General features: G+C 37.1%; 2 protein-coding genes across 3 annotated transcripts; both read right to left on the reverse strand.

Annotated features, from left to right (window-relative positions):
- Positions 1–2333: 2333 nt before the first annotated feature.
- LOC131318394 (enolase) lies at positions 2334–9172 on the reverse strand. Of its 2 annotated transcripts, XM_058348107.1 has the most exons (17): positions 8942–9172; positions 7928–7991; positions 7052–7116; positions 6896–6943; positions 6554–6640; positions 6392–6472; positions 5938–6039; positions 5770–5850; positions 5076–5150; positions 4908–4970; positions 4737–4817; positions 3631–3825; positions 3465–3515; positions 3276–3364; positions 3133–3184; positions 2976–3032; positions 2334–2694 (listed from the first exon to the last, which is right to left on the reverse strand). In XM_058348107.1, exons 1-17 carry the CDS (start codon positions 9005–9007, stop codon positions 2614–2616), a joined length of 1338 nt encoding a protein of 445 aa, XP_058204090.1. In that variant the 5' UTR covers positions 9008–9172; the 3' UTR covers positions 2334–2613. The 2 variants fall into 2 exon arrangements, with proteins under 2 accessions (XP_058204090.1, XP_058204089.1); XM_058348106.1 differs by having other exon boundaries at positions 2334–3032; positions 8942–9105.
- Positions 9173–16591: 7419 nt separating this feature from the next.
- LOC131318397 (peroxiredoxin-2E-2, chloroplastic) lies at positions 16592–17648 on the reverse strand. The gene has a single exon (XM_058348115.1). The coding sequence runs from the start codon at positions 17423–17425 to the stop codon at positions 16742–16744; it is 684 nt and encodes a 227-aa protein (XP_058204098.1). The 5' UTR covers positions 17426–17648; the 3' UTR covers positions 16592–16741.
- Between the last annotated feature and the right edge of the window lie 5460 nt (positions 17649–23108).

Raw genomic sequence — 23108 nt, forward strand, 5'->3', positions numbered from 1 at the left:
TATTTGTGATCAAGGGTGTACCGTCCTGTAATTTTGTTTCGGTAACGTTACCGGTAGACACCGAATTATTTTTCAATTTACCCTAAAGTATTTTAGAAATATTCTAAAATCAGCCCAATAAGCTGACAATAGTAAGTGTGTGAATATGTATTAAAAAATATATAAAGTACACAAAATACGTGTTTTTCTTGTCTTCTAGTGTGTTTATCGTCAGCCCACCGAGCTGACAATAGCAAAACCAATTATTTTATTGGAGAAAATAATACTAATAGCGACTAATCCGATCGATACTGGTATCTCATCGGTTCGGTTATTGACAGTGCCAGTAGAAAAGTAGACATTCTAAGTTTTTGACCGGTACGATATTCACAACCTTGGTTGCAGTTCGTACTAAATTTCAAATCTTTTAAAGGTTTTGACCGGAAATAAATTATTGATGAATGATGAAAACTAAAAACATAACTAGAAGAAATCACATTTGTATTCTTTTGGTGTTTTAATCGTATTATACTCAAACACTAAAACTTTTTTTTTTGGTAATTCTTAAAAACTAAAGCTTGCATAGATATATACGTGCAATAATTTTTGATGAATGATGAAAATAACAAAACAAATCCAGAGAAATCACATTTGTATTCTTTTGGTATTTTACTCATATTATACTCAAAAACTAAAACTGTTTTTTTTTTTTTGGTAATTCTTAAAAACTAAAACTTGAATAGATAAATACGTGCAATAATTAATATTCATTTATTATTATAATCCATGACGGAGAATGTAAATATCACGCCCCGTGTTCTTATCTAATCGACAAAAGCCCGCTCGTCATCTTAGGTGATTCAACATTTTCCTTCGACTCTGTTTTGAAGTTATGAAAAAAGAAAAAAGAAAGAACATAAAGTAATTAGGGGAGAAAATTCATACTAGTAGACTAGTAGTTGCATTGTCTTTAATTTTCTTCTCCAGTCCTCTTTAAGTTTCAATTTCAAAAAATGGGAGGAAGAAAATAGTTTTTTTTTATTTTTTCCTCTTTTGTCTTTGTTTTTCACGTGTTCCAAACGAAGTCTTAGATTATTCTTGGATCAATGACTTATGAATGATCTTTGGAACTCAAGACTGATTTTACCAACATAGATAGCCGAATAAAAAGGAATTGATCAAACATTTTCAAGTCAATATCTCCATGTTTTGAATCTTCTTTTCCGTTTTCCTACGTAAATCTATCTAAGGCCATGTACAGTTGCAAGGAATGGAAAGGAAAGTGCAAAAATGCTTGATTTTTCCGTATTTTTTTTTAAATGTTAAGCAAACTTCTGCAGAAATCTTAGGTTTTACAAGTTTCTTATGAAATTACTATTGCTTTCTACGTTTTTCAAATTTTTTTTTATTAGGGCTCCATTTGTTCCGATGTAAAATATTTTTTCAGAAAACAAATTTTAAACTTTTATTTTTCCATGTTTGTTTGACACTTGAAACATTTTTAGAAATCAATAAAATAGTGTAGAGAGATGGGAGGCTTAAACGATAGAAAGATTTGAGAATATTGGAATTGAACGTGAATCAGGATTGACGATCGAGAAAACTGATCAATGAGAATTATAGTAGAAGGCAGCGAGTTCATTTAAAAAAATAATTTGCGGAAGATTTAAGAATAAATCATTTTCATCCAATTAATTTCATTTTTTTACACAACCAAACACCAAAAAATAGGTAAAATATTTACCCAAAAACATTTTACGCCCAAACAGAACAGAGCCTAATATACACACATAGGAAAATACTTTTCCTTATACTTCACTTCAATAAAATTTTCTTAAGAATAAATTCCTGCATCAATTTCTCGACAAGGGAATAGAGGCCAAAAGATCACTCTCCCATTATTCTACCGCCGCGTTAAGAAAACTAATTTTCTTCTTTGGAATAGAAACAAGAGAAAACTAAGGGTTTGAATTATTTAATTATTTTCCCTGGATAAAAATGGTTTCCCATGGTTTGAATCCTGGAGGGCAATATAAGTTACCTTTTTAGAAAAAATACATACATAGGACACATGCCACAACATAAATGTTGTCTCACGTGTGTAGATCCCACGTGCATCGGCATCTGTCTTTGTAGCATTGTTCTTGAAAACAAAAAACACAAACACAAACCCAGAAAGGTTGATTCCAGCAGTTTTCAAAGATTGTCAATCGATACCGGAGAGAAACTCAAATAAGCATCCCCAATCGGACATGGACCCTAACCTACTAGTAAAGTGAAAACACTATAGTAACAAGTATTTCCGCAAGTACTTCATTCACCGATGCATTTGCTGATTATACTAAATACCAAACTCATTCAAAAAGCTTTGTTATAAGAAGAAAGACATGATCTACCTTCAAAAAGTTCCTCAGGTCACCCGAGCAGTAACAAGTCAAGCCTGACAAAAACAAACCCTAATACCAGGCCAACCACCATGACCACAGCCTCAGAGCAAAACTTCTGAGTTGTCATTATTAAAAACAGGTGTCAGGTCTAATTTAACTAGACTAAATTCTACACCGAGAGATTTATTACTCCAAAGCCGAGACATTGCGCAGAAAACTGTGGTCAACGCAGTAAACTCCGAGTCATCTAATAGGGCTCAACGGGCATGCGGAAGCTCTTTCCTGCATACACTGCCTCAGAACCAAGCTCCTCTTCAATTCGCAAGAGCTGTGTATGCATAAAACAACATCAAAAGGCTTAAAACATTTCTCACTTTCAATTCAGTCTGAAACAATTAGCCTGTGGAAATTCAGTCTTAAGTACGCCAAGACAGAAAAGGTTTGTTTCAAGATTGAAATGATAAGAGGGTCTTGTGAAGCTAATATTTTAGTTTCCTTCAACCCTCAAACATCCTACTTCAAATCAGAGATCCAAACACAGCCTGAATTGGAAGCAAAGCCAGAAAAGAAACAAAGAGATGGTGCACATGAAAAGACAAAGATGTTAACCTGATTATACTTGGCAAGACGCTCTGATCTGCATGGAGCTCCCGTCTTAATTTGGCCCTAATATATCAAAATTCAAGAATAAGCAACATCGCAGTGACTAGTTTAACAAGAAAGAGAGACTACTGATAAAGTCATCTTAAACTCGAAATATAGTTACCGTTGCCAAACCCACAGAGAGATCAGCAATGAAAGTGTCCTCTGTCTCTCCACTGCAACATAATTAAAATGAACGGCAACTTGAGCTTTCTAAAAATTTGTGGTACAAGTGGATTGGAGACTCCTAAAAGTTAATTTCCAAACCTGCGGTGACTGGCCATTACTCCCCAACCAGCATGCTTGGACATTCTCACAGCTTCAATGCTCTCAGTTACAGATCCAATTTGATTAACCTGTTTCCGAAACAAGTAATAAAGTGAGATACATTTATAGCTGGTCCAGCACAAAGTATGAGCACTCCAACAAACAAATAAGTGTGTTGCAAGCTTGGACCTTCAAAAGAAGTGCGTTGCAAGATTTCTCCTTGATTGCCTTCTCAACTCTCTGCAAATATAATTGACAATGTATTGGAGTCAACAATAATGAAAAGGAAAAAGAAAAAGAAAAAGAAACAATTGTTTCAAACCATGAAACTGTTTTTAGTAAAGTCCATCCCTACCTTGGGATTAGTGACCAAGAGATCATCTCCCACAATCTGTACTTTTTCGCCAATTTCACTCGTCATCAAGGCGTAGTGCTCCCAGTCGTCTTGGTCAAACGGATCTTCAATTGATACAATAGGGTATTCACTCACAAATGACTTGTAGAGATCCTTGAGCTCCTTTCCTGAGATCTTTTGTGAGCCATCATTGTTCTGCATTAACATGAAAAACACATTAAATATTTCTGCAGCATACGCTACTGCGTAAAATAAATGAGCTTATAAGCACTGGCTTTTCGTCATTTCTGAAAATTTGCACTTAAGAATTTCCAGTGTACCATAAAAATAAAGAAAAAATTGCACTTAAACTATCATGAAATATGCTCTTAGATAAACAAATCAATGGGTGGGTTGTTTTGGTGGGGATAGCATGGTAAATTAGTAACATGTTAGTTAATCTGAAATCGACTGAAGGATTTCGGAAAATGTCTCCAAGACGACATGCTATTATGTAAAAAAGGACAACAAGGTAAGAAACAGAAGCAGCAGAGTAGCAGACAATCCAAATTCAAAAGTAGTTGCAAAATGGTCCCTATGTGGAATTTAGTTATGTTCACCCTCTTTTAAAACCCTCCTTCCTATTGGTTGAAATGGTGTGAATCCCACCACAAAGTGATTTCATGCTTACCAAAAAGTGTATTGCAGGGTACGACCACCACCATTTCAACCAATAAGAGGGAGGGTTTTGTTCACCCTCTTTTGAGGAGGGTGAACAAAATTGCACTCCCCTATGTAAGATCACACATCTGTAAGCGGCAATCAACTATGTGACAAGCAGGTATGTGTCGAATTAGTCCCATCCTGTCGTGTACAAATACAAGACAGTTGGTTAACAAATTCTTTCAAAAACAAAACATTACGGTGTCTGTTAGGTGACACCCTCCTCACAAACGCCGCAAGGTGACAAAAAATTTGACTTCTTAGTTTATGAGTGATTTGTGAAACAAATGCAAGATTTTGTAAAAGTATCCCAAATCATAAAAAGTGACTTCTTAGTTTGTTCTAAACTTCAGATATTGCAGAGAACCAAGGTCACCATCAAAGAAAGATGACAGAAAACTTACTTCTTCCTTGAAGTTCAAATCATAGCTCTTGTCGGACGCACCATAAAATTCAGATGCAGCAACATCCATTCCAATAACGACCTAAAGAATATGGGAAGCACTCAGGACATGATCTTCTCAAGTAACAAGGAAGCACGAAAAGAGTTGAGATGAGGCACGAAAAAGACGGACCTTTCCTGTATAACCGGCTTTAGCAATAGCGGTTTTAAGTAATTCAAGGCCTTCCTTGTTCTCCTGAACACACACCAAACAACAGTTGTTTGAATAACCAAATGCAAGCATTTATATACATTTACAATTGGTTTAAGAAACAAAAATCACATCATTAAATTCTTTGACCTGAATATTAGGAGCAAAGCCACCTTCATCACCAACATTTGTTGCATCTTGACCGTACTTCTTTTTAATCACACTCTGAATTAGAAAAAAATCATTAAGCGAAAATGACAAGCAATTGAACAGTAGAAATGAAATCTGTGGTGATTTGGAAGGGTCTGATAAAGAAGTTATTCAGGAGTAGAATATCGTACCATTTCAAAATTTGAATCCAAACAATAATAATTAAGCTCTTATAAGAGATTATCCAAAACAAGACAGAGCATCCCTATCCTGGGCCATTCATGCAAAGTTCCTAAGAGCTTAAGATCAATGGTGAATAATACTAATCAACACATAAAAAAAGTAAAGCTCCTCTCCTAGTGCAAGTTAAGAAACAATCTCGGATAGGTCTTATGATGCTTGGCCCAAAAGTCCAACTTCGGGTAGAAAGCCAAACAGACACAACTGCTCAAACATATTTTGAATGATAAAAAACAGTTCCATTTACACTATTTCCTTGATGAAACTTTCAAAAGATCAATCCGAACAAATTAGAATGTCAACTCTATTATGTCAACCTGATATCATGACACTGCGGATGCTTACTGTAACATACTAATATCTAGACTAAAGCCTGTGGGAACTGTTTTTGCAGGGGTACCCACATTCCTTAATGAAAGTAGCAAACCCGAAGGAACAGGAGGCAATGACCCACCTTCAAATGGTGATAGACTTCCACACCCATTTTCATTGCCTCCTTGAAAGTAACAGCTCCAACCGGAAGAATCATAAACTCCTGCAAACACAAGTTGATGGGAACTCAGACTTGAGACCATCTAGGGATGTAAATTGTAAAATACAAAAGTTCTATCAAGAGGCTTGCCTGCATAGCAAGTTTATTTCCTGCATGTGATCCGCCATTGATGACATTAAAAGCAGGAACTGGCAACACCAGCTTCTTGTTTCCGGCAAGGTTGGCGATATGCTGAAATCCAGAAGATGCAGTTATAAGACATGTATGAAATTTACTAAACGGCATTTACACCCCAATGTAATTACTATAATTTCAAGCCTGCATTAAACATTGAACACCAATGCTTATGTTTGCAACAGCGATATGAAGCAGGCAAGACAATATTCTCACATTCTCATTCATTACAATGTTAGCATCGACTTTCTATGCATGTGTACTTTCTACATATGCCTGTGTGTGTGAATTTTTTTGTCCAAAAATTGGGGGAAAATGGAGAGACCTTAAAAGTTCCCTTCTATTGGTCTGCCAAAGTGAAAAAAGAAAGGGTAGAGTAAAACGATTATAAAAGTCTTATAAGACATACCTTGTAAAGGGGAATATTCAGGGCACTAGCACCAGCTTTGCAAACAGCAAGAGACACGGCCAATATAGCATTTGCTCCAAGCTGAAGACCAAAATTACTTCAATTGTGTCTATCATCTATAATAAGTATATCAAACTGGACAAAAGCATTTTGGTAAATTACCTTTTGCTTGCACCAACCCCACTCATTTACAGTTCCATCAAGTTGTTGAACCATGAAATTATCAATCGCAGTCTGTTCCGTTGGATCCTGTGCAAGTAAAGCAATACAAGTTTCACAACATTGTGGGCCAACCTCAAGATGTGAGTAGGATTTATCAAGGAAATACATCATTATGTGTAGTTCATCTTTCAAAGAACTCCACGACGTATTATGTGGAGTCGCAGGATCTCAATTCAAGAAATTTAAAAAAGGAAATCTTATCCATTTAGTAACAATGATATTCAAGCTCAAAACCCAATTTCATTAATACCCATCATAAGAGAGGATGTGTAAGCAACAAACCTTGCCAATGAGTGCAGGGCCAATAATTGAGTTGACATTATCAACAGCCTACAGGTGGGCAAAGGAGTACAATAATATTAGCATAGGGTGTGGGTGTGAGGACAACACTTGTACAATTACGAATTTACAAGCAGGAACTGAAAAGTAGAAACTAACCTTTGATACACCTTTACCAAGGTAGTCAGACCCTCCATCTCTTAATTCAAGTGCTTCATAGACTCCTGGAAATAAGCCAAGGTTATGAATGAAGTAAAGCATGTGTCTGCTGAGTAAACTCAGCAAAAACAGAGGATGCCCTGATCTAAAAACTTTATGATACATTAAATCAGTTCATTTCGAATCCAATGGTTAAGCGATCATCTCCCCCCATCAGCAGACAACAAATAACTTTTATCATCAAGTTCATGTAGACGTTATTCCTCATATTTATTGTCCTTTCTAAATGAAATTCAATGGAAGGGGTGATCCATACAACAATATTAATGGCACCGTCATGGAATCACTACAGTAACCTATACACATCAAATAGCTCAGTCCTCTAAAAAGTTACAGTTTACTTGGAATGAAAGCTGATATATATCATTACATCATGATTTAATTTACATTGGCTACACATTAAACATCATTTACTAGCAATTACAGATTCAAAGTTTCTGAAGGAGGATATAACACTGGATTTTTCTTTTCTTTTTCTTGAACGAACACCTGACACAGGATAACCACCTCAGAAAGACCCCAAAACTAACCTAATTACCATTTACCACATTCATTTTCTTCACTGCGCTACCCAATGTTTAGAAACAATTTGATGAGCAACTCACCCTCTGGTGCACAAGAGAAACAAGTTCTAATCAAACTGTTTCGCATATTTTGTCGAAAAACAAAATGAAATTGCGTATGTAACTACAATCGTCTCCAAGAGGAAAGAGAGGAAGAGATAAAGGAAACTTAAATCTTAATCCACACCTCAAAGTGAGCAATTAGAATATTTCCACACATAATCTATATGTTTCAATGAGGAAAATATCTTACCAGTGGATGCCCCACTTGGAACAGCAGCTCTAGCTTTGATACCATTATCTAGACCAACATCAACCTACATGCACAAATAACGCCCACATCCAATCAACAGAATACACACACACACAAACACACAACCACTGCCTTGCTTGGGTGAATCTACAGTCGCCCGTCCATCACCAATACTGTGTCAAAACCAATCACATCTGTTAAAGCATCCACTCAAAACCAATTGGCAATGAGTGGAGAGGCCGCCCAGGCTCGTATACGAGTTTTGGAGGAGATAATTAACTGCTGTGGACGACTCCAACAAGATCTCCCTCGCTTTCTATACCGACCACCCAACAAAGAGTCATTCAGTGTGTAGCTTAAATTGTGATTTGACAGCTTGATATAGAATCCCCATTACCAAACAAAGAATAGAGGCCCGTTCGTATTCAGGCAGATTTCAAATGAAGGAATTCTACATTTTTAGAGCAGCTCAAATTCTGAGTTGTTGGCTTACATATGGGGTGTGACACTGAGTTCAGTTAACTTATTTTTCAAATCTCCAGTTAAATTATTTTTCAAAACTCCAAGTTAGAGATTACATATATACAACCACAATAACACAACTACTGTTCATAGACAAGCTGCATGTGCTTCTCCGACGACTAACCGTTTGATCAATTCATCGTGTGTAATTTGATCTGAATGTGTAATTTGTCTTTTCCAATTGTATTAGATGCGCACGGTAGGTTGTAATTTCTTTTACTGTATCTTTTATCAATGAAGTTCTTACTCTTCCTAAAAGAAAACGACGAGATCCCAAAAATTGCATATTTTTTTCATCTAAAATTGGAATCCTTCCTTTGGAATCTGTATCCATCCAAATGGAACTAAAATCAGGAAATTACCGTACTGATGAGAAACCATATATAGATTAAATAAAATCAGAATACAGAAAACGAGTCGTTGTCGTGATTAATTGAACGGCCGATTAGGCTTGAGCAGGGCCCAGAGATAGAAGAGTTTGGGAAATCGTACCTCGACCGTCGGATTTCCACGGCTGTCGAAGATCTGTCGTGCTTTGACGAACTGGATCTTGGCCATGTGAAGTGAGTTTAGATCTGGACGGATGGGGAGAGAGAGGGAGAGAGACAGAGAGAGAGAGAGCGGTGTTAGAGACAGTGAGAAGGAGTACTGAAGGTTAGCCACATATTTATACAAGGTTTGGCTTAAATATGGCCGTCCGATTAGGGGATGATTAGGTCTTAAACTTCGTTTTCGGGTTTGGGATTTGGAATGTTAACAGACAGTGGTTTTTGGCTTGGGTGACAATCAAAATACAAAAAAAAAAAAAAAAACACACACACAACACACACGCTACAAATCATGACAAAGTTTTAATCGTAGTCCATCCTATGATGGTTATTGAGAAAAAAAAATTCAAAACACATGGGCAAACCAGAAACTAATTGAAAAAAAAAATGAATGAAATACCTGATAATATACATATGGTAACGCAATGACGAGTTTAAAACATGATCTCGCAACCATATTTGTTTTGGGTTTTGAGGTAATTTTTTTGGGATAATGAGTGGAGAGAAGTAGATAGATAGAGAAATTAGAGTTAAAATTTATTGAAAACCGTGCACAGAGAGAAAAGTTTGAGGCTAGAGCCCCAAAATGAACATGGTTGGTCCAACTTATGCGTGAAGGCTAACAAGCATTGGAAAACATGAGGAGTTTAATATTTTAACTTTGGGTTTGCGACTTTTTTTTATGACCGGAGAAGCAACACACTTGGGCATGTTTCCGCTACCCAACAAGTTGCGGACCACAACTTTTTTGTTTTGTCTTTTTTTCCTGTTTTTTAGTTTGTCGCTAAACTCTTATGTAATATTGGTTGATCTCGACGAAAGGAATCGAAAAAATAAAAAAAATTATGACTTTTAATTTTTTATGGAAATATTTTGAAAAATATCCAAGCAAAAAGCTCAAAAGACTGAGTTTTTATGGAAGGTTGTCTTTCTTTACAATCAAGAAAGGGGGAAAATTCTATAAATCAGTTTGATAAATAGTGAAATATGTTAATAAATTGTAAGATGCACAAGAAAGGGTTAATGCTATCCAATCATGTCAATGTCCAAAATAAGCTGAAATGTATTTTTTTATTTTTTGGGTTTTGGTGGTGGTGCGTCCAGTTCACTTGCTAACACAAGAAATAAATATCTCAGCTGAATCCCATATATTTCAATTGTATTGGTGTTGTCTACGTATGCATTTCACAGTCAAACCCTATTTTTAAGTTTGGTTGATGGTATTAGTTTGAATAAATTGGCTTATTTATTTGACGGCCGTGATCTATATTTTTGTTATTTGTCCTTTTTTAGTTTTTGGTTAAAGCCTATGACTTTTCATATTCGTCTTAAGAAAGATAATCGGAAAAGTTAAATAATATGAACCATTTAAATGGATTCGGGGACCTGTAGTGAGCAAAGTTTTCTACAGAGTGTAGTGAGTCATCTTAGCCGTCTATCTCAGCAATCAACGATCTGGACTTAACAAACTTTTAAAAACAAACCGTTCCACGGAAGTATCTCCAGATTTAAAACAAACCCTTCCATGGAAACTCTTCCATGAACTTTTGAAAGGTTAGTTTTAATTCCAAATCATTGAAAGCACTTCGAATTGCTACGATGGTTCACTACATCCTGTAATGACTTTGCTCACTACAGGATTCCCGAATTACTTTTAAACATAACGTCATTCTGATTGACCCCGGCTAACTAATATTCCACTTGTTAACCAACTTGGGCTAACTTATTTGGTCAGAACTTTTGCATCTCACTAGGAGGACAGAAGTTCAAATTTACCTACCTGCGTGCAGGTGTTCTTCCCTTAGACGCGTTTTTCCTTTCTTTTTTTGTTTTTATCATACGATGAGCTTATTTATTGTATTGGTTGAGTTGTTGAGTTGGTTGTCTCGTGGACTTTCACAATTAACGTAGTGTCCCGAGTTTGTACTTTAAATTATCTCTTCTATCAATTTAAAAAAAAAAAAAACTAATACTAGTTTTGGATAGATATTTAATTCCACGATGGATGAGAATCCTTGTAAATAATCAAACAAAAAGCCAAGCTACTCTCACGAACCCATTGTCAGGCTCGGCAAATTAAATGAGATTTATAAACAAGAGGGAGTGATTAGTTCCGAGAACAGAGGGTAGGATGGTTTGGTAAAAGTCAAGAGGAGTGCAATTTTATCTACCCATCCAAAAAAAAAATAGAAAAAGAACTCAATTGAACTTCAGTCATTGCTTGATCCAAATATTTAACTCTTGCTCTAAAATTTTTAGCTAGAGCAAGTATTATTCATCGAGCCAATACTTACCAACATGAAATTGAACTCATTTTTTATGTAAGGAGTTGGCTGAAAAAAATCAAATTCTACAAACGAACGACTTCATTATTTGAAGCGAGTGAACATAAACATTCACCAAAAATCATGCACGAAATGCCAATATCAACTATCGTTTATGAAATTCAAAGTACATTTTTTTTTTTGGGTAAATGAAATTCATAGTACTTCTAAGCACATATACTAGGTCAAGGAAATTTTCTCATGATAGTTACTAAGTTTCAGAGGATGAACACATATCATGTTGTCAACATAGAAAAAATTTCAACCGGTTGACATGATACGGTTTGCTCCATCTGAAGTTTTAGATTTGAAACCTCCTAAGTGCTATCAATTTCTTTTGGATTAACAATACAAAATTTTGTTCCGGCTTTATTTGAACTCTCTTAAATGAACAGTGAAGCTGGGTCTCCAGTACTATGTCAAGGTACTCGTAGACTTACCCTAACAACGGAGTTATTAAAAAAAAGTGTTCATCATAAGTCGTCAGTCAACACCTCTAGAGTTTACTGTTGGATGGAGTACAAAAAAATGTTCGACCCCGATGGTTGACATGATTTGACTGTGTTCGCTTTAGATCTTTAAAACCAAAACCTTTTTTTACGCACGATTTCTATAGGAATAAATCATTTTTCTAATTATTAATCTTATTTAACCAAACAAAGCCGTGTTCGTTCAGCTCAGTTTCCGACGTAGAAACCCACGCTTGAGAGCAAATCATTCACGCGTGCGTTTACTTTTTTTTACGTATGATTGCCTAAACTAATTGATTTCCGAAGTTTCGAACATCTACAAGTTTTTCAATATAAAATATGTCACGCACTTGTCATTAGGTGGCACCAACATTTCAATGTCACCCTGATTTGGCAAAGTCAAATTGTTCTCTTTCGCACCTACCCCCCTCTCTCTCTCCCTCTCTCTCTCTACACCACCCCCCTACATAAATACAGTATGTTAATATACATATGTATATGTACAGAAAACTTCTAGTGAGATCCGATGGCTAAGATTAGAAATCTGTGCTCAAAAGCGTGCCGGGATCCTTCACTAGAAGCTGATTGTGTATATGCACGAGAAATATGTAAATATGTTAGTCTACCTATCTGTGTTACCCTTAGTGTCATAACGAGATTTGCGGGGGCACTACAACATCTTCGTCAAAAATCAAAGATAAGGTCACATTGTATGCCAGGAGCGCACACCAAACGGTTAGGGAGACTAGAACTCAAATATTGACTGGGCAACTTCAAGTACTTATCTATTGATGCAATCACTTGGTGATTGTTGCGCACAGCTTTCGTACGAAAGACCGTACGTGCAATACGGGTCTACAGAAATTGGGTCAGTTCGGGTCAATTGGGCTTGCACTAAAAAAAGGGATTTGCATGTACCCAACCCGTTTCAATAAATAAATTGGTTTCACTTGATATTCCTAAGCCCAATCTTATTAGACTATTAGTAATTTTTTATTTTTCAAGCTGTCCAAATAATCCATTTATTTGACAGAACCTCTTAATTTTCAACAAATTTCTAATATGAATAATTTTTCAAATTTCAATTCACTCTCTCATAAAGTGCAACTTTTTCATTGCAAAAAGGTAGTATTCTACAAACTAGAGTAACCTCAATAGATACTTTTTTTCTTCTTCTTTCTTTATGCTTTAATTACTAGTACATCTATAGACACACAAATAAGGTGTTTGCGGCCCTGGCCCGGCCCGGACCAAATTGGGTTTCCATAGATAATTTCAAGTTCATCCTAATAACTGGATGGGCTTAAAACACAACTCATTTCAATGGGAAAATGGCGGTCCATGACATGTTTTGATAACTAATACCCTTCAATGACATGCTAAGAACAATTGTTAATGCTAAAAACGTCATTGACGAATATTAATTATCATAACACATTCTGGGCAGTCATTTTCCCCATTTCGATCCCGTGTGCCCAAATACCAAATCCAAATATAAAGTATGGACTGAATTACACCATGAATTAGGGAACACATGTGGGGCCTATTACCATGAATTAGGGATTACAGTACAATCTCAGGCATCCAATATGCCCCATAAGATTCACTAATGCAATTCAGGTTCAAATCTCAGTTTCCAGCTTTGCTGTGGTACCAAAAATGTTGGTAGCGATTGAGAAACCAATGTGTCATTTGTGGTTGGCGTAGGGGGTGTTTGGATGGCCCCTTTTCCCATTTTCCACTTCTCATTTTTGTGTTTTGGCTGTTTGGCTAAAAGAGGCAAAATGGATTTTCCGGAAAATGAGTTTTCCATTTTGAGGTTTCTAAAATAAAAGCCAGAAAGAGCTCAGGAGGAGCTTTTCCAATTCCGAAAAGACATCCCTACCCTCTCCTTTTTGTGATAATTTCCACAAAGCCCTCGTTTTTTAACGTTATCCTCTCAACTGATTTCCTTCACATTCACACAGTTCCTCTTAGGGCTGTAACTTGAAACCGGAAAATCGATCGAAACCGGAAAAACCGGACCGGACCGGATTTTTTAAACCGGTTGAATAATTTTGATCCGGTTCCGGTTTATAAAATTTTATAAACCGGAAAAATAATTTCGATCCGGTTTATGTGTTTTAAAAACCAGTTGAAACCGGACCGGTTATATATGTGTATAATATATACATATATATATATAAAAACATAGGAGAGGGGTTGAATTATGGGTTTTTGGTTGATATTTTGTAGTGTATATTGGTCTAATAAATATATTTATTATATAAAAACTATTTTTATGGGCTTAATTATGTTTTTATGGGTTTTTTTTTTAATGTATTGGGCTCAAAATTGATCCTTTTTTGTTGGGTCCAAAAAAAGGGTAGAATTATAAATTTTTGGTTGATATTTTATGGGTTGAATTGTGAATTTTTTGATGTGTTGAGCAAAAAATATGGCCCATGAATGAAAACCGGATAAACCGGTTGAGCCGGTCGAAACCGGACCGGTTTTATCTCAACCGGTTCCGGTTTCTAAAAATCTCAAACCGGATATCCGGTTTCAACCGAAAAATACACCCAAACCGGTCGAAACCAGACCGGTATCACCCCTAGTTCCTCTCAACTGGTTTCCTTTTTGGTTTTTCGATTACTTTGGTTTAAACTTCATTATTATTTTAATTTAAACATAAAAACATTATTGGTGAAAAAGTATGAGCAAAGAATAATTAAGATAATAAAAATATAATTAAAAGGGGTGGGGGTGGGGGGGACACTTTCAGTTCATGTAGATAAGCAATTTCGAAAGTCAATTTTAAAAAATTGATTAAAACATTATTTATATACATTATACATCATTATTAATAATCAAGGGCAACATAGTAAAAAATCAATTCATAATTCATTTTCATTCCATATCTTCCAAACATTACTACTGCTGCAAAATGCATTCTGAACATATCATCCAAACACCCTATTAAATACAAAATACATTATGATCATAATCCTAAAAGCCAAAAAAGGCAAAATTTTAAAAATGAAAAGCCAAAACGTACGCTCCCAAACAGCGCCGTAGTCAAGTGGTAGATTTGTTTGGCCCACAAGCCTCACATTTGAAACTTTAGTCATTTTGTTTGCTCCTGTTTTGTGGGACAAGGGATGCTGTTGATCTGGCCGTTCATCCTGACACGGACGACTCGGGCCCTAAGGTATGGGTGGCAGTGGCACACTACAAACCAAACACTGCCACTCTACAAACCAAAACCAAACCGAACTTCACTGAAAAGGGCATATCCTAAGAATAAACCGAATCATGCATCCAATTGAGTCAGTTTTTAACGTTATATATGTTTTCAGTTGCTGTTGGAGCAGAAACGAGAATAACGTGCTATACCAACCATAAATGGAGCAATTGATAAAAACAGGGAAAAATCTTAGAGAGAGAGAGAGAGAGAGAGAGAGAGAGAGAGAGAGAGAGAGAGAAATAATAACAGAAAAAGAAAACCCATAAATGGAGCTACTAAATGTGTAACCGATCCCGTAAAATAGATTTACCATGCGTCAACAATCACACTTCGAAATCAAATGCAATTTTAATTTTTCAAAAGTTTTGGTGGTGTGTTTTCATCAACAAGCCTTGTTCTTTTTTCTTTTTATAGAGGATCGCAAAAAACTCCTTAATTGGAAAGAAAGTTACCGCACAAAAGCGACGAATCCACCGCAAGAAGCTATTACATTAACACGAACCTAAAACTTTCGAATTTGCATTGAAAAAAATAACGGACCAACGACATCTACCCAACAACCCCTGCGAAAATGGAACCCATGTCGAGAGGGACCGAATGAAGAGGAAATCAATTCTCATGTCCTCGATTTTCAAATTATGAAGAGAGATATTGAGATAGATCACGAATTCTAACTGTTTACTACTACTTTTATGGATTTCGCTGGACAAACAAAGTTTTGTGCATCTATTGATAACCAGGCTTCTGAAGAGGCTGACCTCCATTCCCTTGTCGGATTCAGATATCCATGGTCTAATAAACCCTGTGTCACCAGACTCACCACATCAAAGACAGTTTCTAGCTCAAACTGTTCCAATCGAGCAGCCGAAAACAGATCAAGGCATGAACCAGACAAAAAGAATCCCATATGCATGCTGTTGTGACAATTCATCAACAGAAGATGCACTTGCTAAATCGTATCTTTTCTCCACCAAATGCACATACATACGCAGAAGGAAAACAATAATTTAGCACAAAAAAGTTTCCAATTTTCCGAACTCATCTTCCCCACCATACCCAAAACTCAAAAAAGGTCTACTCACGTTCCAAAGCATCCGTCCATTTCATAAAAGTGAGAGAGCAACAAGCACACGGAAACAGTGTGTTCATTAACCTTAAGCTCGAAGGGCTTTCCAAATGGAGTATCCTAAGGTGCCCTCAACACATTTGTGCACTTGCGAGTAACATCAGATGTGGCACCTCACACCGCCCATGTGCTATAGACCTATCAAGTAATACCATGGCCAAAAAGAGGCACAATTTCCTAACACTATTCATTGCGACAATTCATCGGATAAACATCCTAAAAAATCATATGCTCCTTTCCATCAAAAGTCCATATATACACACATAGCAACCATAATTTAGCATAAAACTCATCTTTCTCATAGCTCAAAACCCACAACAGTCAATCCACATTCCACCCTACCCTATTATTCGTTGCGACATTTCATCAAACACAAGATAGACTTCCTTAAATCAGTTAAATCTCTCCACCAAAAGCGCATATACACACACACATAGGCAACATAAAGTAACCAAAAAACTCATCTTTCTCATTACCCAAAACTCAAAACAGTCAATTCACATCCCATCCATCCATTTCATTAAACGTAAAAACCAGTCATAAGCCCCAACAAAAACGGAAAAAAACAACGTAGAAGACATACTATAATCATAAAACCTCAAAGGGCTTTAAGCATATCCTCGGCCCCACTAAACGTGAACGCCCCTCCTTCCTCCAAATTCAACACCTTCACCACCCCATCCTCCACCAGCATCGCGTACCTCCTCGACCTCACCCCCAGCCCGATCGGCTTATCGCTCAGGTCCAGCTCGCACCCGATCGCCCTCGTGAAATCCCCGTTCCCGTCGCTCAGCAGCATCACCTCGTCGCCGATACCCAAATCCTTCTTCCACGCCTTCATGACAAAGGCGTCGTTGACCGAGATGCACGCGATGGTGTCCACGCCTTTGGCTTTTAACTCGGCCGCCTTTTCGACGAAGGAGGGGAGGTGTTTCTGGGAGCAGGTGGGAGTGAAGGCGCCCGGGACGGCGAAGAGGATGGCTTTTTTGGATTTGGTGAGGTCGGAGACGGTGACGGTTTGGAGGTCGTCGCCGGAGGCGGGGAAGTAGGAGAGGGTGCCGTCGGGGAGGGTGGAACCGACGGCGATGGTGGCGGAGACTTTGACGGGTGTGGTGGTGGAGATGTTGAGGGGGGTTGGGAAGCCGCGGCGGCGGAGGTGGAGGGAGAAGGAGGGGGAAGAGGAGAGGAGGGAGGCGGTGGTGGGGGAGAGAGAGAGGGGTTTCGGGGAGGAGATTGAGATTGAGAAGAGTTTTGAGATGGTTTGGGCGGCTGTGGATGCCATTGCTATGTGGAGAGAGAGAGAGAGAGAGAGAGAGAGTATAGAGTGGGGAGAGTGTGAGTTTAGAGAGAGAAGAAATGTGGGTGAGAGAGTTTGTTTGTTGGATTGGTCCGCGTTTGGATGGGTTTGGGATTTTGGGCGGAGGAGACGATGCGGGGGGGGGGGGGTGGGCGGAGAGAGAGAGAGAGTGTGTGTGTGTGTCACGTGAGCAGAAGATTGTGTTGTGGGCTTGAAAATTTGGATTCTGGTCAGGGAAAATGAAGAAGTGCAGTCCCAAAAGAATAGGCCCAAAGGCCCCAAACCAAGAAAAGTGATTTGGTGGAGTACTTTTTTCTTTTCTTTCTTTTCTTTTTTTTTAAGAAAGAGGAAACGTATTGCATTTTTTTTTTAATAATAAAAGACAGTAATAAATGACACTGCCGGTTCGAATATACAAGAAAAACAATAGAATAGGCTTTTATACAATGATTTTGACAGTTGCTTTCGTCAAAACTGTTTTGTTTTCTTGATCCGCAAACTGTTTTTGTTAGTAATAAAAAATTGTAGTGCATAAAAAATATGTACTATGTGCAAAGGTAAAAGGCTTTTATACACTATAATTTTGGCACAAATAAATTTCTCAAGGCCAAGAGTTAAAATGTTCCTCGGTTACCAAAACAAAAGTTTGAATCTAGAGAGAGAAAGTGAAGTCATACGTTTTCATCGGTTGAGATAAAAAGATTCCTGGCTTCATGAAAATTTACTCTTGGCGTATTTTAACAAAAACAACGTAATGGCATATATATACAATATTTTGGCACACATTCTCTCCAATTTGTAGCAGAAACATTGTAATACATAATCTATGAATTTTTGTAACAATTTTCGTTTTTATTTATATGTATGTCATTGCCACATTATTAGAATTTATCTTTATTTGGTTGTTCCAATTTCAAATCATGTTCTCTACAATAATACTAATGTTAAATTGAATGTGCCTATTTGCGATAGCTGTGGATACAGGTTTTAAATTTTAGTTTTAGATTAAGCTGTAGATTTTAGATTCTTAATTTTAGAAGAAGTTGAAAAATATGTTTGTTGCAACTACGGGATGATAAGAATTTCATTCATTTGTTAAGATTTGTGTAGCAGAATTCAAACAACGACACAAATCTAGTTTTAAAATTTGAGAATTTCTCTCTTTTCTCAAGTTCTCTCAGAATCTATAAATTCCAAAAATCAGTCTGTCAAATTTTTGTCAAATATTCGAAACTGATTTTTAGAAGCTAGGATCTAAAAATCTATCAAGATAATTTTTTGCAAACACCCATGTAGTGGTTGTGAGCGCACGCAGGAGATCTCTGCGCGAAAGATCCTAACATTAGTAAAAGTTAATTTTCTTTCTCACTCTTTTTAAAGGCACCTCCTACGATTAATTACCTCCAACATTTAAGGAAAAGGAAGAATATTAAATGTGTGAGTATAACTACAAAAAAAAAAAACCTGGGGGAAAACTCATCAAATTAAGGAGAAGAAGGGAAAAGGAATATCAGGCGGATCAAATTTAAAGACTAACGGCGTTGTAAATAAAAATACAAAAAGAAGCACGTGTATGTGTCACTGCGCCCATGTAGCTGTGAGTGCATGCACTGGCAGAGATTGCAAAAAAGTGCCCTACCATACACCACCTGACCACAGTTACAGGCAGAGAGAGAGAGAGAGAGAGAGAGAGAGAGAGAGAGAGGTGGACTCTGGGGAGACAAGTCTTCTTATTTGGGAGAGACAAGTTTTCTGCTCGACCCTCCAGGTCTCATGAGCTGGTTTTTGCCCAGTAATGCGTACAGAGAGAGAGAGAGAGAGAGAGAGAGAGAGAGAGAGAGAGAGAGAGAGAGGTGGACTCTGGGGAGACAAGTTTTATTATTTGGGAGAGACAAGTTTTCTGCTCGACCCTCCAGGTCTCATGAGCTGGTTTTTGCCCAGTAATACGTACAGTACAATTGGGATTATTCCTATTATGCCCTCGAGCCTTTTCCATCACATATTTGTGTGTGAGCCACATATTCGGTGAGGGAGCTCACAAAAATGTGTCGCAAAGAATATCCTTGGAAGCAAAATTGAAGGAATAAATACCTCACAACACCGAAGAACCCGTTGCGCTTTCAAACATGCTACATATAATCGGTCATCTTGTTCAAATATAAACAACATTAAGTTTGGTGGCAACGAAAAAGAAAAAGGTCAGTCTTCAAGGGACTTGATTTCAGGAAGAACTTAAATCCTCGATCTAAGGATTTTCAAGGATGCAAAAATTCATCACTTAAAAGCGTGAATTTGGAAAAAAAATTATCACATATATATGTCTGTATCTTACTAAGAATCATTGCATGAGCATTGGTAAAGTATGCAATTTACTTTGGTTGGTTTTGGCCTACATAACTCTACGGTAATTTTGGAGATACCGTGCCACACAGGAGTTTGAAATTCCTTAGTACGACCATCAACAGCACCACGATCCTTGACGTCAAAGGTAATGTAATACATGAAGCCAGAAAACAGGTACTCCATTTGCCTTCACAACCTTCACAAACTCCAGATTCGTCTTCTGCACACACATCGTCCACGGGGGCATGATACATCAACCACATGTGACATGTTTATCACATTTAGAAAATATCTAATACTAGGCGCCTGATCGTAGGCATATTCGGTCACTCTAATATTTCTTGTCTCAAACATATTGTCATCAATGGCCAGAGGCGGACGTACATGTGCAAGGGTACCGCGGCTTGTTATTAACCCCCTACTGTTGTACACTATATAATTACATGTTAAAGTTGCAAGATGTATTCTTTTGGCACCCGTCTCCTAAATCTTAGGCTACATTTGGAAGTTGTGGAAATGAAGGGAAAATTTAGAAAAAATTCTTTCCTTTGTTTGGCGATCGAGAAGGGAAATTTTGAAACACAAGTTCAACTTTCCCTCTCATTTTCTTCTTTAATCATTTTATCTTCTTTTTCCTAAGTTCAAAACAGAGCCTTAATCTCATTAGGCCCAACCCACAAAGTGAATTTATATTTCTAAAAGAAATTGTGATAGATGGTTAAGTTGTGTATACAACAACCAATTTTTTAGTGTTTGCCATTATAAGTTGTTAATTGACCAATAATAATTTATCAAAAAAGTATACTAATACTAATATACATGTTTTCCCAAACCTGCATGGTTATAGTTTTCATGTGAAATTCTTATCTGACATTAAATTACATTTCTTGAATCCAAACTTTTCAAGCTTTGGCATCCCTTAAACCAAAATCCTGATTCTATCCCAGTCAATGGCTAATTAGGCTCCGTTCCGGAAACCTTCTTAAAAAATAAGTACTTATTTTGTCACTTCTCATTCAAAAATAAGAAGGGTCATTCCACAAAACCCAAATAAAAAGTTCATTTCACATTTTCAAACTCAAAAATAATGTAAATGAAAAAAAAAATTCAATTTTTTTTTGCACTGTATTAAAGATCTTAATGAAATCTATCAAACAAGATCCATAGTGGTAGGAAAATTATTTGCGCAAACACATGATTTTTGAGCTTGAAGTTGCCTTATACAAAAAATAAGACAGTTGCTATGATAATGGGCGCCGGCGGAGGGAAATCGTATTGGCGGCCACGCCGGGCCATCTCCGGCCACCGGACGGCCGATCCGAGCCGTCCAAAAATTCTAAAAAAAAACAACAAGGGGGCCTAAGCGGGAATCAACGGCATCCGAGGTGTGTAGGGTGCTTGATCCGAGCACCCATTTTCCGTGTATATATGATCAAGCACCGTACACGGAAAAGGGGTGCTCGGATCAAGCACCTTACACACCTCGAATATCGTTGATTCCCGGGTTGGCCCCCTTGGGTTTTTTTTATAGAATTTTTGGACGGCTCGGATCGGCCGTCCGGTGGCCGAAGACGGCCCGGCGCAGCCGTCGGTACAATTTCCCTCCCCGACGCCCATTGGTTCCTATGTAAATTTTGAAAAAATAAGTATCACCTTCTTATTTTTTTAGAACAACCCTTATTATTGGACAAAAAATAAGTTCTTATTTGTTTTCTGGAACGAACTCTTAGAGCATCTGCAATGGGTTTGTTAACTAGTGTGTTAATTGTGTGTGTTAAGATTTAACAAACAAAATTGTATTTTTTGTGTCACAATGCTTGTGTGTTAGAGTGTGCTAAATGTAGTAGTGTGTTAGCATGGTTATCAAATTTAGCAAAGAAGTTAACAAACAATAAGTGGGTCCTATCCCTATAAATTCAAATTTCAACCATAAAACATAAATGCCCACATTAATTTCTTTTTTGAAAACTTACCGTTAGCTTGCCGTTGCCTTTTTCACTATTTTCCTATATACGAGTTTTGCAAGCATGTGTATTGGAACAACTAAATTCATCATCTTTTGCATTGGTCGTGTATAGGCCCGGGAAATAGTAATTTGATTGTCAACGGATGAACTTTCACTGGAAGAAGAACTTGAAGGAATAATTGAATTCATGATCAAGAATAGAATTATATGTAATGAAAAAGCCAGAAGTTGCTAGAATTTAGGCAAAATAAAGAAGACAATGAGATTTCATGATCTGAACATAATTCTTATAAATGGGATGGGGAGTTGGAGGATCATAACCGTTGGCCTTTCCTTCATTACAGAAAAATGACGTTGGTAAAATAGCCGTTGTAAAAGTTTTTATTATAGCCACTGTTTTGACATTATTTTAAAGAGTTAACACACTCCTAACTAATCCATTGAGGTACTCATATATATACTAACACACTCTTAAGTTAACACGCACTTATGGGACCCATTTTTTATCCTAACACATACCTTAACAAACATTTTGATACACAAATATAACACACCCATTGTGGATGCTCTTAGAAGCTGTGTGTGTAACATTATCTGTCACTTTATCCAAAAAAAAAACATTATGTGTCAATTCAAACAACTAGAAAACACAGAATAAAGTAAGTTAAAGGGAAAACAAGCACCTCTCTCTCATTGTATTATCGGAGCGCTAATGCAGAATGAGATATGAGGTCCGGATCCATGTCAAAAATAGGCATAATTTTACCACAGAAATCCTATTGGTACCGACGGTACCCATAGGGAAAATGCACCGACGTATATACAAATATACACGAAAAATGGGTGCTCGGATCAAGTACCCTACACACCTCGGATGCCATTGATTCTCGCGTAAGGCCACTCGGTTTTATTTTTTAAAATTTTTGGACGGCTCGGATCGGCCGTCCGGTGACCGGAGACGGCCGTCCGGTGGCCGTCGGTGCATTTTCCCTATGGGTACCGTCGGTACCCATAGCAGTACTCATTTTACCATGGCCAAAGGAACTCGGGAAGTGCATGACGTCGAAGCCTTGTAATGTAAGCCCAACATCAGTAGTAACATCGAAAAAGAAAAAAAACAATAAGTATATTATAAGAGGAATTAGGCCCCGTTCCGCAACGCTAAATAAGTACTTATTTTTTAAGAAGGTAATTTCAAGCTCAAAAATAATGGGTTTATTAAAATATAAAAATATGCAATATTGATCTTGTTTGAAAGATCTCATTGAGATCTTTAATACGGTGAAAAAAAAATTAAAAAATTATTATTCATTTACATTATTTTTGAGTTTAAAAATATGAAATAAATATTTATTTTTA

Source organism: Rhododendron vialii, chromosome 3a (genome assembly GCF_030253575.1).
Source record: "Rhododendron vialii isolate Sample 1 chromosome 3a, ASM3025357v1".
Taxonomy (NCBI): Eukaryota; Viridiplantae; Streptophyta; class Magnoliopsida; order Ericales; family Ericaceae; genus Rhododendron; species Rhododendron vialii.

Excerpts from the sequence above, each read along its gene's own strand:
- LOC131318394 (XM_058348106.1), bottom strand. The coding sequence starts at position 9,007 with ATGGCCAAGATCCAGTTCGTCAAAGCACGACAGATCTTCGACAGCCGT. Across the intron at positions 4,971-5,075 it reads GCTTTGCTCCTAATATTCAG|GAGAACAAGGAAGGCCTTGA; the intron begins GTCAAAGAATTT and ends GTGTGTGTTCAG. Across the intron at positions 3,826-4,736 it reads ATTTGAACTTCAAGGAAGAA|AACAATGATGGCTCACAAAA; the intron begins GTAAGTTTTCTG and ends ATGTTAATGCAG.
- LOC131318397 (XM_058348115.1), bottom strand. The coding sequence starts at position 17,425 with ATGGCATCCACAGCCGCCCAAACCATCTCAAAACTCTTCTCAATCTCA.